This window comes from Scylla paramamosain, chromosome 8 (assembly GCF_035594125.1).
Source record: "Scylla paramamosain isolate STU-SP2022 chromosome 8, ASM3559412v1, whole genome shotgun sequence".
Taxonomy (NCBI): Eukaryota; Metazoa; Arthropoda; class Malacostraca; order Decapoda; family Portunidae; genus Scylla; species Scylla paramamosain.
The window spans coordinates 5,918,089-5,934,234 of NC_087158.1; the positions used below are offsets into that span (position 1 = coordinate 5,918,089).

The window sequence follows — 16,146 nt, forward strand, 5'->3', positions numbered from 1 at the left end:
ACTCCTGTCCTGATGGTGCGTCAGGAGGTGGGCTGGCCGGCAGTGGCGACATGTCGTCATCACTAAAGATCAATTTCTTCTTTGCAGGTTCTGACATTTTCTCCACATTGACATCCTCATGGTCAGCACGGCTTCGCTTACCCCCAGCATCGCCCAGATAGATATCAAAGCGGAAAGAGATGCGTTCTGTAACAGACAAAAAAAAAAAAAAAAAAAAAAAAAAAAACGATGAGAACAATGGAAAAGTTTTTATTTCCCCTCCCACTCTCCCTCTTCTTATTCATTGGCAAAGAACGTTAATGTAATTTACAATGGTGAAGATGTCAGATGCCGTGCAAGGTAATGGCGTACTCACCCGCAGTTCTCAAGATGAAACGTTTGTTAGCTTGCTCCATTCTTGGAGATGAGGCTTCGACGTCCGACTGGGTTGAGAGGTGATGGCGAAGTGACGCTTATCCGTCAGCAATTACCCCATATTGACCCCCTTTCCCACCCCCACCCCACCCCCCAATCTACCTTATTACCGCTTTACAGATGTTACGACATCTCGCCCGGCTGCCGGCTGGGCAAAACGTAGGCATGCAATGCGGCATATTACGAAATATTACGTATGCCATACGAGTAATTTTTTTGTCATTATATAGATATTGATGCTTTTTGAAGGTGGCGTGAATAATGCACATTGCACGTTTTAATGTATGCCAACTCAGTAGAAGGCAAAAGAACATGCAATAAATGCCACACACGAGGGAATTCAACCCCTGAAGTCGATAATTTAATGTGCTAATTTTCATATGTGGACAAGTTTGCATAAAATGATGTAAGACAGCGGAATTGTATTTGGGATGCAAGTTATAGCTATCGTAATAGCCTATGGTCTGACTTTGAAAATTAAGATAAACAGTAATCCAGTGGCCCATGGTCTTTGAGTCACTCAATGTATTTAGAATGAAAACGCATGGCTTCACCTGTTTTCTGGCAAGATTTATCAGATCTGTCACATGGCGATGATCGTGACAGCCTAAAAAATAAACTCGATCGCCCAAGATGCCTGCTAGACCGGCCTGTATTTCACGTGCATTCATGACGGCTTATGCGCGGACAATGCAGCGAACGTGACGATAATGATCAATTTCTATGACGCCAGTAGTGTCGACGAAAAACATTATGACGCGGTTGTGATTACGTCCCTTGGCAAACGACAGATTAATTCTTAGATTTCCTGATTTATCCAGAGGGATGGCATTGTGCACGTCCTCCGTCACAAAGTTAAAGAAACATACTGTCCGACCTTTATTGAATGCATCAAATGTTAGGGAATTACGCGTGTCCAATCCTAGTGACTCAAGGGTCGTGTAAAACAATTTTGACGCGTGATGCGGGAAAGAGCTGCGAACGTTATAAATGGTCGCCCCGTTCACGGTGATATGTACATGTGACAGATCGGCGTGTTGAAAATATAAACCATTCTTATCAATTACGCCTTGTAAGCTGTCCATATCAACTATTGCCATGGTCAAATTTTGAGGTATGATTTGCGCGAAAGGTAATTCGGCAATCAAAGACGTTTGATTGGCGGCTAACACATACGTTTTATTGAGCGTTCTATTAAAAGTGTATTGCATTGGATTTCGAGTCAAGGAGTTATTTAACGATTCTAAGGCGGGCGGATGTGGCGTGACGCGGTCAACCCATAACTTAGCCATCTTGAGCTTAAATTTGAAACTGCTGGCATCTTGATGTGAATTAAGAATCCATGTTTTGTTAGCCAATTCTAATCGAATTCTCACATCAACAGAGTCAAGCAGATAAGCGTCCAGACTTGATATATCCGAAAACAAAGGCGCAGTCATCGAAATGCCGTGCGTTTTACAATCTTTCATCATTTGTTTCTCGTCTTTATTCCCTCCCGTGAAATAGTCTTCATCAAATTTATTGATTATGCCTTTTGATCCATCATAATCGCGGTGGTAGAAGGCGACGCGACCGATAGAGTCAATTTTATCCTGAGGGATTGTTGTAATCACTTTAATGAAGGCGTGATAGTTGAACAAAGAGGATGACTCCACAAGCTGTTCGTTAAAATAACAAGCGCATGACTTAAACATCGTATTATTCAAACCATTACTAAAAACGACGTGATCGCCATCGTCTAGTGGCGCGCCGTCTGCCTTCGTCGCGCTAACTCGCAATTCTAGAGACAGCGTTGATAGATCCAAAAATTGCCCTGGAATACCAGGCAGTCTAAATTCAATGTAAGGATCGTTGATCCCCGCATGATTATTAGCATTTGCATCTAAATTAACGGGTAATACGTCCAACTTTCCCCTCGCAGCGACTGACGATTCGATGGTATGCAAGCGATTCACCCGCGGAAAGTTCTCACTCACGGCCGTCAGATAATTGCTCAGGGGGGTGGAGGTCGCTCCACCCTGCACATCCGGACCGTAATGAGTCATCTTTGCGACTAAGCTAAATATTGAAGATATCTGCTTTATAGCAAGTCTTTCTTTTCAGTTGCCTGGTTGGTGGTTTTCTCTTTTTTTTTTTTTTCCGACTCCAACTTTCCTCTTTTTCATTACTCGTCCGCCTCGAACTATCCTTTCCCCCACACCCTTCACGGCTGCAACACCTCTATTTCTTAATGATTCGCGAAGTCGCTTCCCTTCTAAAACATCTGTTAATAAACCTTTTCCCATTTGGAGCGGTTCGGGTGCTACAGTGCGCATGAGAAAGGGAATTGCTCTTTTAGCAAAGCCACTCAAAACGGAAAATAGACCGCCACCTCTTCTTGAATGGGGTGGAATAAAAACCCGGATGTCGTCTAAACCTCCACCTTTGCTTTGCGTAAAAAGCAAGTCGTATTCCGCTCGAGTGGGAGGTGTGAACGCTCTCGTCATGATGGTTGTCACGTCATGAATAAGACGTCGAGCATAATCACTGGCTATTTATTTCTGTCTGATATGCTGCTCCCGCCATGATCAAAATAAATAATAACGGTCACCCCAATTAAGGAATACATTTATACTCGATTTGTCAAACACACATCAACTTTATTTTAAAATTTACATGATATAGTTATTCAGACTTCCTCACCAGAATAGTTTCAACTCCAAAAGGTTGAAGTCGCTGCGCCAGCCCTTCCACCATAGGCAGGTAATTATTCTTCCACTCATCCTGGCAGCGACCTCTACATCCCAGTCCTTCCGGGATAATAATTTGCTCTACTTCAGCGTTTGCCATGGCTAGCAGGGCAATCTTTTTCAGGTAATTCTGGAAGTGTTGACGTCGATTCACGCTTGTATCCATCTTGAGTCCTTCCACGTAAGGCAAATCCTTCGACGTCGCGATTGCCTGTCGCGCCTTCTCGTTTCCCTCGACGGCCTCGCCCCAACCATACTGAGTCACGCAGGCCACCAGGTGAGGGAGATTTACGCTTCCTGTGGGAGGCGCGTGGATAATGATACGTCCTGGGTCATCTCTCGTGTCTGCCGTGGCCCGATGAAGCGAGTAGAGTCTCTTTCTAGCTGCATGTGTATTCTCGTATGGGTAAATCGTTTTGAGATCCCGCGCAATCCCACTCGGTTCGGTGGAGACGGCATTTACTGAATAAATGATATAACAGCGGCGGTCGCGGAAGATGCCATCGGTCAGCTTGCCCTCGACCACCTTCATCTTGACGAGTAATTGGAGGGCTGATCCACACGTTGAACCCTCTGTGAGGGGAGTGAGGGGGAAATGTGTCATCGCGGACCTTTATTCGCACGTATTGGTCGATATTACACCTTCTGCGTAGTAGAATTTATTCATTCAAATTGACGCAGGTGTTATTTTTTTTCCTTTGTTGGTGGGAAGGGATGGAGGGCTGGGAACGTATTATTTATTAGGGGATGTGGGTTAGGGGGGGGTGAACATTTTTTGACCATAACCCTCATCAATTATCCATCCGTGGGCCTGCACCCCTGACGCGCCTAACACGTGCTCTCATGTATTATTGATGTACTTACTCGTTTACAGAGTAAGATGGGGAGCTTTCTCATTTAATATGCTTCCCAGATGTCACCGACCCCGCCACCTATCAGTTTACTTCGTTGAGTCGTATTTCTGATGGCATCCGCGGGGAGTTGCGCCATGCGAAGTAGCAGTGATAATAATGGACGCTTATCGGGTGAAAGTCTTTTCGCGGCCCCCTTTTCGTGACCGAGTACTCGTATGAAATCAAACACGCTTATGCCAGAAAATGGTGGAAGTAAGTTACCGCGCTCATCCCATGAAATCCCAGGTTTACCCTCCAATAATTTCAAGAGAGATAAACCATATTATCTAAAGGAAGGAGGAACGGCAACTCGAATCAAATCATCCAAGGGTGGATTGACAGGTGCGCGTGGTGGTGGTGGCGCCACGGTGGCGGCGTCGGGGAGGACGCCGGCCGGCAGTGGAAGTGAAGTTTTTTTTTTTTTCTTGACTTGTTTTGACGTGAATCGGTGATGAGTTGCGCTGTCGGTTGGTTTAAACTTACACCTCTCGGCAACTGAGACGGGAACTAAACAATATTCTTTCATCTCTGTAGTAAACTTGTTATTGCCGACACGGCTATCGGGAGTAACGCGGCTAATATGTTGCCACCTCGTTTGGAGATTAGAATGGCTTTCTTCTTGTACACGGGCGTCTTCTTCAAGGCTACAGTGCGAATATCACTCTTGAATTTTTTCAGGCGGTTAATGATGGTATCGTCGTCCGTCAGACGTCTCTTCAAAAAGTTGGCGAATATTTCCGAGATGCAATTGACTTCGCGCTTATTCAAACTTTGCAAGACCTGCTTCCGCAATTTAGGGGTGACGTGCGAGAGGAGAAAAACCAAATCCTTGTACTTCAATATCAATGGTTTTTCCTCATCCATATCTTATACTAAGTCGTCCGCATCTATCCAGCTGTCAAATTTATCTGGATACCCACGCCAGTGGACGAAGTACTTTCTCTTACCTCGCTCGACCTTCGATCGTAATATATCGACCTGGTAATGTGAGGGAAGAGAGGACTTGATTAATTCTTCCCTGTAGAAAGCGCCGGTCACGTCCTCCCCCGCCAAATCCCTTATGAAATAAATAGGGATTTTATGTGAGTAATCCACACGACTTATCTTAAAAAGCTCCTCGGTATTGTTGACGGTATAACCCTTATTGAATTTAAATTGCGTTCGGGAAGCACGTTGCAAGCGTACAATGTCTCCCACGTCTAATTTATGACTGACAACTTTCTTTCCCCTTGGCCGATTTAAATACATTCGTTTAAATTGCTTCCTGACTTGTGACAGCTCGCGGAGGCGGTGAACCTGAGCCGGCGTTTGGTTGCCGCCCAAACCGCGGTGTGGGGTGTGATTGTACGTATTTATTAGGGTGGGCAAGACGTTAATATACGTCAGTGTGTTGTTCTGCGTGAGATATTTATATATTTTTGTCTTTATGGTTCGGATGACCCTTTCTGCCAAACTCGCCTTTGTTTCACGCGAGTAATTGGAATACAAGGTAATACCTTTCAAAGTTAGATATTTTTTCACTGCTTGATTATAAAATTCGGATCCCTGATCGGTAAAAAGACGCGACACGCCTGTAAAACTCTCCGACTCTAGAACTTTTTTCAGCGCTTGCAGGCTACTGTGTCCGGATTTACTTGTCAGCGTTGCCACTTTCAAGTATCTGCTGAAAACGTCCAGGCAAAACATGATGTATCGGACGCCGCCATTGTGTCTGTGCAGCCTCGCAAAATCAGCCAAATCGCAAGTTAAAATGACGGACGGTTTAGGAGCGAGAATTTTTCGCCGCGGAAAACGTTTCAGTGTCGGCTTGTGAAGCGTATAAGTGCGGTTGCCCTGCAGAAATGCCCTCACATCGCGGAGTGTTAGATTCTTATCCCTTTTCTTCCCCTCTCTGTAGAGTGCTTGCACACCTCCTAAAGCCGCAGGATTCGTCATATCCCGGTAAAGTTCGTCCAAAACGGCGTTCATAGCAGATAGACTTTCTCACAGGGCGGCTCATCCACAATATTCGTGCGCAGTTGAATTTCTTCGGGTGCGTTCGGGGATAAATCACACAACAAATAACCGTGATCTCGTCTAAGCACGACATTTTTATAAATTTCCACAAAGTGTTTGGCGCGCTCCCTTCCATAAAGTTGCCTGCCCAGACATTCAATTTGATATATATCTCTGTTTTTCATAAGAATGTAATGTGAGGCATTTAAAGTTATCGTTCTAGCATACTTTCCGGGGAAAAAGACATTCTGTGCTATCATTATAACTGACAAATTTTTATGTCTCCCTTTGGTGAAAGCCTCTGCTATCGTTTGAGAATTGCCAGCCGTGAGGAAATTGTCATCTAATATCAGGGGTGTGTGCGTTTGCGGGTCGGCGTATGGACTGTCATCATCCATCACGGGATCAATAATTTTCTCATGCACTTCGACCTTATCTTGAAAAGGGGAATTCTGCTGCAGCGAATGCGATGAGATGCCACAAATGATAATTCTGTTAAATCCATGCTGATATTTCTCTATAATTTTATTGCAGAGGTGTGTTTTGCCGGAATTTGTATAACCTGCAATAATTATGCATGCAGGATATCTGAAGAGATTCAGCATCTCTTCGCTAAATGTCTTGTCCATGTTAAGTTCAGAGGGTTACTAAAAGACGCTACGATATGTTTACAGTATTTATTGCTTAACCTTTATTTACATGGTCATGTAGGTAACAGCATAACTAAACTCCCAGCTGCATCCTCATCCCTGCCTTCTAATTATGACGTGGATCTCCCCGACCCACACCTCTTCCTCAACCTCCCCCTCCCTCTCCTTAACCTACCAAAGTACAAATGTTCTTACATTACCTCCTCTTCTTCCGCCTCCTCCTCCTCATCCTCCTTATCCCACGTGGACAGTACAAATGTTCTTACAGCACATGAACAAAATCCCCTTTCATTCCCCTCCTTAACCCCACACTCAAAACAAATGTTCTTACATTACATGAATGGCAGCTGCTAGCGGCCGCGGTCTCTCTCAACCCTTAATTATGACGTGAATAATGTCATGGAATGCCACTCCCGATCACGTCACAGCCCACTCATTAACCCATCCTTCACCTCCCCCTCTTCCTTAGCGTACGTGGTCAGTGCAAATGTTTTTTTTTTTTTTTTACATTACATGAAGGGCGGCTGCTAGCAGCTGCGTCCCCTCTTTCTCTACCCCTTAATCACGATGTGAATAATGTCGTGGAAAGTCTCTCCCGATCACGCCACAGACCACTCATTATCCCATCCTCCCCCTCCCCATCCCCCTCTTCCTCTTCCACCTCCTCCTCCTCCTCCTCCTCTTCCTCATCCACCTCCACCTCCCCCACATCCACCGCCGCCTCCTCTTCCATCTCATTCTCCACATCTCTTTCCCGCGGATCATTGTCGGGGTGATAATACGCCCTTGAGGTGTAGCCATCGACGTGAAAGCGCTTGTCGTCAAAATGTGACAACGTACGCTTTCGCATACGAGTGGTACAAATTTGTCCTTTCACATTCCTGATATTATAGCAATCTACCATCCCACATGCGACATTATTAAGTGTTTCCCTATACTGCCGATGCAATATATTTTGCTGAAGGTGAGTTGGAATGCCTTTACCTCGAGATACTTGCTTGTCATCTTCCAACAGCAGCGAATACATCTTTGGCTTTAATATAATCGCCTCTTTGATGAGCGTGGATCCGGTTTCAGATTTCAGCAAGCCTAGTTGACCCTTCCGCTCCCCATTAAAACACGGGTGATCTGAAGCAAAGTTACTGGTGTCGAGAAAATTTGCCATGGGTCCATGTTTCAGTTCATCATTTAAGTTTGTAGGTATGTGCAGACTGAAAATGAAACTGTCAGTATCTTCATAAGCTAATTTAGCTCTCTCCCCATAATTAGCTTTGATGACACGATACCAAAAGTTGTACATGTACTTCTTTGCCACTTCTAAAATATGGTATCCCAAGTAATTTGGCTGCCTGATTTTAATCGTATTCTTACTGTTGACACATATGACTCGGTCCTCGCCTAATTGGTGGACCCTTTTAAAGGATGGATTTCTTGCATACTTCAGGAAAGACTTTTTTTTTTGTCACTAATTTCTGCTGGAGGCCATACTTCACTTCAGATAACATGGATCTACCATAAACTGCGTTTGACATCAGTTTGCAAATGCGATTTTTAATGGCGCACGTCTCATTTTTACGCTGAGCGACGTTCCTTTCTATGAAAGGTTTCAGGTATGGAGCCTGTCTGAAGCTATATATAGCATGAACACATTGTATTTCCAGTCCAAGTGAGAGTAAAAGTTGCAGCAATTCCAGACTGATGAGATGATCTTTCAGTCCCTTATGACTGGCCACGAGTTTATGATTTTTCCTCCCCAGCTTACGACCCTCAGCTTCTAACAGTCTTTTACTGTACGGCGAGATGTCATCTTCTGTAATAGTCATGTGTGCGAGGCACAGAGGGAACTCGTCCGTGATCCGAGCCACGTCGGGGGAAACGTCACAGCTGTCTAAATGCAGCCAGTAACCGACGTCGCCATCTGTCGCATGATTCTGGATGCCAACTTCAAAAAAATCATCCATCTCTGACTGAGAAAGCTTTTTGATGTCACCCATAGGCAGGGGGGAACACATAACGCTTGCATATAATGAATTATAGTCCAGATAAAACACATAGGTGCCGGGTCCACCGTCGGGTTCGTGGTTTGACTGCAGGTGTGGCCTGACGCAAGTTACAAAGCCTCCTCGTACATTTCTTTTGATCAGGTGATACATGTTAGGGTCGTAAGGTGGATCAAGTTGAACGCCTGTCGACTTTAAAAAAGCGTCATAAGCATAAGAAGACAGTGACACGTAATGTGACACGTCCAGCCCATAAAATTCATGCAGGTATGATCTATATTTGAGATATGTGTCGGCTAATAATCCCACATCAATCTCACAATACAGTCTTATGTAATCGCCTAAAGTGCGGCAGGATGTCATACTCCACACGCTTTGAGCGTGTTCATATTCTCCAGGTGGCAGAGCCTTCCCCTTGAGCGTGTCATAAAATGCCTCATGAGGTGGCAATTGTCGATCTTCTAAGCGGCCAAGGTCGGTGATGTACTCATAACAAAGAAACTGTTTTTGAGTGCAAATTACACGCCTTACATCCTCGGGGAGGTAATTCACCATTTCCTGGGCGTAACGCGTGCTATAGCCCGCCTGCACGTGACTCTGAGCGAGATGACCGAGGCCAGCATTCATAATGGAAAGCGTGTCCTGAAACTGCAATTCCTTAATCCTTACTTTCAATAAATGCGATTCTGACTTGGCAAGGATGTCCACGTGCGACTCTGGCGAGTGAAGGTCTTTTATGATTAAGGAGACGTCAAAGCTCATATTATGTGCCAGAGTGATGAGATATTTCCTCATGTCACGACACTGGAGGTTGCATCGTGCGCACAAAGCCCCTTGTAATTATTTTGTGGTAATGAGTGGTCGTGATGTTTATGAGGTGGGGTTTTCACATTAAAGGGTTGATGGCAGAGCTCGCAGTGACGCTGACGTTTGAAGTGGGCTTCATCCTCCGCAGACATGCTAATTGGATAGCTAACTACACTTTCCTTGATGATTCCCCAAGCATTGGATAGGCTATCAATGAAATTATTCACGGGATCTTCACCGAAATAACTTCTCTTTTCCACGACATCTCCATGCCTATTGATGATGAGATACGAGTATCCAATTGGGTCATGTTCAGCTATCACACTCCTATTCTCCTTAGGTTTTATCATAGTTTCAAAATCAAAAAATGCTAAGTATGCAGGCTGATAGGTGTAGGAAAAATTTTTAAATTTTACTTTTTCACCGTCACCTGGAAAGAGAAGAGTTTGAGTGAAGTCGCAGTGACACTCGTGATCGCTCAAACTGACAGACTTGGGAACTGAGCTGAAACATACTTTGCAAAACTGATGACCCTTTGGGGTGGGGCTGCTTCTCGTCAATTTCCGGTGCAGCTTCTCCACGTCTTTAATGAGCGTCATATGTTTTCCACCTAGTAAAAGGAGTGAGACTACAGTTTTATACTTCCGCGAGCCTTTTCTTGATAATGTTAAATAGTATATCTCACCGCTTTTTGTCAGTGTATAAACGTCCAGAGACAGACAATTTAACCTTTCTAACTGACTCAAGTTCTCCCAAGTCACTGGACTGCCTACTTTTCCGCGCGTGACGTATTTCTCTCCGCCATGCCGTCTCCGTAATATTTTTGGAATTCTTTTCCAAGGTACACCTCGAGCATGAAGTCTGAAAGCCGCCAAACACTGAATAACACAGGATGAATGTCGGCCATCAGGATTGAAAATTTCATTCCCTCCTCGCACGCCTCTAGGATAAGCAACATAATCTCCTATGCCACTACATGCGACGTGCAAGCAATAGTTGATGAAAAAATTCTGAACTCTTGAAATGATAAAACCAGATCCTTCAGTCTCGCTGGTAAGGCTTTCCAGCCGACTGTTCAGCTGATGGATCCATAAATCAACAAGGTCAGGCACATCTTGATAGGTGATCAGTCGTGCTCTAAAAGCAATATGAATGACTCGATGTTCATCCTCGCCTAAGGTAGAGAATTTCACTAGTAACAGAGAAATGTGTGAAAATATTTTCAGGGTGGGGGGGAATGGCGAGCCGTGTGACGTGAAATATGATCTAATTTCCCGTATAAAGAACTCCCTGTATTCGGTAAGTAGACCGAGTGGATTTCTGCTTACATGATCAGGTATGTCATATTGATGTCTGGTGAAGCTCCTCATAAAATTTTCCCTCGAGTCAATTAACCGCGGCTCTTCCGACATCCCGCGCTCGTCAAGGTCTGCATCCGCCGACTCTCCTGCCATGCTGCGCTCATCGTGGTCCGCCTCCGCTTGTGGCGTGTCTGGGAAGAAAAAATAGAAGTAGCAGCGACAGTTTATTATTATTATTATTATTATTATTATTATTATTATTATTATTGAATTGATATTTACCTTGTGTAGGTAGTGAAGGACTTGAAGTCTCGGAAGAATTGAATACACTCGGTCCCGGCCGTGGCGAGTCTTAAAAAAAAAGAATATTAGTAGTGGCGGTGGCACCGTATTTATTGCTTTATTATTTGTAGTATTTTTTTTTTTTCTCACCTCTTCCCCCGCCTCCGCGTGGGATGTCGCCTTGTGACGTCCGCCGACGTGGGCCTTCTACGCCGCCGTTCTGCTCAACCTCAATCGAGTGTGAGCCTGTACAGGAAGATGTGCTCAGAGCTCAAACTTGTAAAGATTGACAGTCATTTCATCTTTATTATTATACATTCCCGCCAAAATAAATAATAATGCTTACCAGAAGAAGCAGGATTGCCAACTTCGCAGGTGTGTTCTGGCGGTGGATGTGGAAACAGAAGTCCACACCGCTCGCATAAATCACACTGGTCTTCCACACATGAGGGGCAGGATGGATTAGTGCGCCATCTCCCACACACTTCACATAAAATCCGCGCCTCTGCTGTTCCACAGTGAACACCCGTTTTCTTTTCTTTTTTTTCTATAACATTGTCAACACTTTGTCACGGCCGCCATGCCGCGCGGGGAAACACTGAAGCTTCCCGCGCAGATGGTCGCGAGGCCCGTGCCTTGACTCGGAAGTAGGCAACACCTGCCTGTTTCATTATCCTCCACTCCACCCATTATCCCACCTTCATCGATTCTCTTCAAAATTTTACGTCCGAGACGCAAAGTTAACGTGGTCTTATATGTAACACGCAAGTAACACTGTTTTCCCCATCTTCAAACTGAATAGGTTTGCCTCTTTGATTAGCAATTTTGATGGCCACACTCTCTATAGTTGATGCAGAAAGTGGTTTATACGTAATTGAATTCGCACCTTTACTGGTGCTGTCGCCGGGGAGTGGTATGACGTCTAATATATTAACTAGTTGGTTGCCAAATCGCGAGGGGGAAATGATGTCGGTATAAACGTACATATAATCCGTCCCTGCATCAGCTCGCGGTACGTATTGAGCGAATAATTTTATGGGTGATGAGGAGGAAGCTTCGCTGGCGTCGGAAGATGAAATGCCGTCGCCAGATCTTTGAAAGTAGACGGTGTAGCGAAAATTTGGATTGAAACCCAGAATGTGAGCTATATGCGATGCAAATTTTATACTTATATCACTGTAAATACGATCGTCATTAGGAGGGACAATCGCGTTATTCACAACGACCCGCTCCAAGTCGCGGTCATAATAAATGATATCCGAGTAAGGGAAATAGATCTTAAAGGAGTCATTCAAGATTGCTTGAAGTTCTCTCACTATCTGTCCATTAATTGCCTTAGTTATGGCCGGTATGTTCTTATCGGTAAAATTGGAGATGATATTCCTTTCCGGTAGATAGGTATACATATTATATTCATACATATCAAAGTCTGACTGCTTAACCCGACCATAGAACGATATACTGGAATTTGGATCCCCTTCCGCAATGCAGTAGAAATATTTAGGGAATAAAATATTACACAGGCCGACTTCATAATCCCTGCCGGTGTCTAAATGAATGGGTAAGATTCTGTTTTCAAATTCTGTTGTTGTGTTGTTGGGAAATGACCTACCACCTGCAAGAGAAGATAGGTATACGTATATATCGTCACTATCTCTCAATGACATGTTTTTTAAACCCTGTCAACTAACAGACTGACTTTAAACTTTACCTTTTCATGACATATATACGTCGGCAGACTGGAGATTATGGCGGTACGGCGTGGATAGTCGCGACGACCTTGACCATAGGGGGAATGTACTGAGATATCGGAGGGAGCACGTGTCGGCTATAATAATAATAATAATAGTAATAATAATAATAATAATAATAATAATAATAATAATAATAATAACAATAATGATAGTAATAAGACCGCCATCCGACATAAGTATTACGTCAGCCATGCCGCTGGCGGTCGGTGAAAGTGGAAGAGGCCGCCGCTCCGCCCTGGCCGTCACAGACGCTTTCTCCAGGTAAAAAGGATGGACAGGTAATGGGATCTCGTGCGGCAGTCGCGACGACCTTGACCATAGGGGATGTATTGAGATGTCGGAGGGAACGCGTGATGGCAACACTCAGTCATCCCACCCTCCAGGATTCCGTGAATGAAAGGGAAAGGGCGACTTCTATGGCAAGCACCGTCAGAGTCCCCTAACCACGCGTGTGTGGCGGGCGGCTGCCACGTCTGGCCGCCAGTCCACCCCCCCCCCGGGACCTCGTGGGCAGTCGCAACGACCTTGTCCATATGGGGGTGGAGGATGGTGAGGCGACTTCTATGGCAAGCGCCGTCAGAGTCCCCTAACCACGCGTGTGTGGCGGGCGGCTGCCACGTCTGGCCGCCAGTCCCCCCCCCCACCTCCCCCCCCCACCTCCCCTCCCCCCCTCCACCCCCTTTTCACTCAATTATTTTCCGCCCACCATCATTGATTCATTAGTCATTCCATCGTCGCCGAAGCATAAGGACGCACGCCCCCTCACCTCTTCTCCGTCAGTGTCGCCGTCACCGTCCCTCCCCCCTCCCTCCCCCCCCCACCCACCCCCCTGATGTCGCCGTCATGAATCACCCCCTTCCCAACCCCCACTAATCTACAGCCTGGGCCTCCATCTTGACATGGACTGCCACTGAAGTCTACGGAAAATTGCTGTCAGGTTTCCCCATTGCAACTTGATAAGGTCCACACTCGCAATATGGCATGCCATCAGAGTCGCTCCTGCGGGTGGGGGTGGGATCCCCATCCTGCCTCCCCCCCCTCCCCCCTCCCCCCTCCCCTCTCCCATCCCCAACACCCTATTTACAGCCAGGGTCTCCATCCTGAAATGGATCGCCACTCCGGGTAATTGCCAGGGGGGTCGACCATCCTTATATGGCAAGCCATGATGGCCCCCCATGAAATGGGGGCCGTCATGGCTGGCCATATAAGGATGGGCGACCCCCATGGCAATTTCCCAACTACTCCCATATAGGATGCTTTGCATGCACTTTGACGTTTTGGTACCTAAGAAATTCGAAAACACTTATAATATACGTTTTTGGTAAGGTTGTTGTAATTCTTTTTATAGGGTGCATTGTTTGCATTTTGGCGTTTAGGAATAACTGGAAAACTCTCATAATACACGTTTTATGTAATGCTGCTTCCCCATATAGAGTGTTTTGGGGTTTTGGTATCATAATACACATTTCTGTTAGAATCGTTTCGTTTCCCCAAATCGGGCCCTTTGCATGGATTTTGGCGTTTTGTTATTTAAGAACCTGAAAACAATTAAAACACACTTTTTTTGCTAATGTTGCATTAATGCATTTTAGCGTTTGATGGTTAATACGCTCAAAAACACTTCAATTACACGTTGTTACCCAAATAGAGTGGTTTGCATGCATATTAACGTTTTGTTATTTAATAAGCTGAAAAATCTTAAAGTACACGCTTTTGTAAAAAAAAAAAATTCTCATAAAGGATGTTTTTAAAGCGTTTTAGCGCTTTAATACGTAAGATAAAAACAAAACAAAAAACATTCAAAAACATGTTTATATTTATTTATTTATTTATTTATTTTTTTTACATATAAGGTGCTTTGCATATAAAAACACTGAAAAGACACTATTTTAGAAATGCTGTTCTCTTTTCCCATATAAAATGCCTTGCATGAACAGTTGCGTTTTCGTACCTAAGAAAATAACACGTTTTTCTTAGTGTTTTTCTATTTCTCCATACAGATTACTATTCATATGTTTTATCGGTTTGTTACCTAAGAAGGTGGAAAATACTCATAAAACAAAATTCTGTTAATATCGTTTCGTTTCCCCATATCGGGATATTTGCATGCATTTTTGCGTTTTGGTACCTATTAAGCTGGAAAACACTTATGTTATGGGTAAAGTTTCCCCATAAAGGATATTTTGCCCGCGTTTTATTGTTTTGGTACGTACTCGTAAGAAGCTGAAAAATACTCAAAAGTCACGTTTATTTTAATGTTTTCTTTTTCCCAAATTTTGTTTTATATACTATTCTGCGTTTTGTTGCCTAATACGCTCAAAAACACCCTAATGACACGTTTCTGGTAAAATCCTTTCGTTACCCCAAATAGGGTGTTTTGCAAGCATTTTGGAGTTTTGGTAAATACCAAGCAAGAAAAAACTCGAAACACATGTTTTTGATCATGTTGTTCTGATTCTCCATAAAGGGTGTTTTCCATGCGTTTTAGCGTTTTGGTACGTAAGAAAAAAACACTTATAAGACACGTTTTTGGCAATGTTCTCTTCTTTTCCCATATCGGTTCCTTTGCATGCACTTTGGAATTTGTGGTACCTAACAAGATCAAAAACATTCATGATACACGTATTTGGTAATCTTTTTTTTTTTTTCATAGAGTTCTTTGCATGTATTTCGTCGTTTTGGTACGCAATATGGGGAAAACTCATAATAAACGTTTTTGGTATTGTTATTCGGTTTCCCCATATAGACTGATATTCACAAGTTTTAGCCTTTTGGCACATAAAAAGCTGAATAAAGCTTCTAGCGTTCTAGCTTTTTCCTACATAAGCTGTAAAACAATCAAAAAACACTTTTGTGTTAATATCGTTTCGCTTCCCAATATCAGTTAATTTGCATGCATTTTGGTGGTGTTACCTAACAAGCTCAAAACTTTCAAAACTTACGTTTTTAGTAATGTGATTCTTTTTCCTCATACAGGGTATTTTGCACGCGTTTTAACTCTTTGGTACGTAAGAGGCTCAAAAAGCCTCTTACGTACCAAAAAGTTAAAACGCGTGCAAAATACCTCAAAAGACACTTAAAAGACACTTTTATAATAATGCCCTTTAGTGTTTTGGTACCTAACAACCTCAAAAATACTCCATACACATTTTTTGGTAATGTTGCTTTGTTTTTTTCATATAAGGTGCTTTGTATGCATTTTTCCATTTTGGTACATAATATGAGGAAAAACACTCATAATAAAAGATTTGGTAATGTTCTATTTCTCTATATAGAGTGCTATTCATGTGTTTAAGCATGTTGGTACATAAAAAGATGAAA

The 16,146-nt window shown here is 43.8% G+C and overlaps 1 protein-coding gene across 1 annotated transcript; it reads right to left on the reverse strand.

Annotated features, from left to right (window-relative positions):
* Positions 1-323: 323 nt before the first annotated feature.
* LOC135103182 (uncharacterized) lies at positions 324-11,111 on the reverse strand. The gene is made up of 3 exons (XM_064009276.1): positions 11,072-11,111; positions 10,004-10,980; positions 324-422 (listed from the first exon to the last, which is right to left on the reverse strand). Exons 2-3 carry the CDS (start codon positions 10,940-10,942, stop codon positions 324-326), a joined length of 1,038 nt encoding a protein of 345 aa, XP_063865346.1. The 5' UTR covers positions 10,943-10,980; positions 11,072-11,111.
* Positions 11,112-16,146: the final 5,035 nt, after the last annotated feature.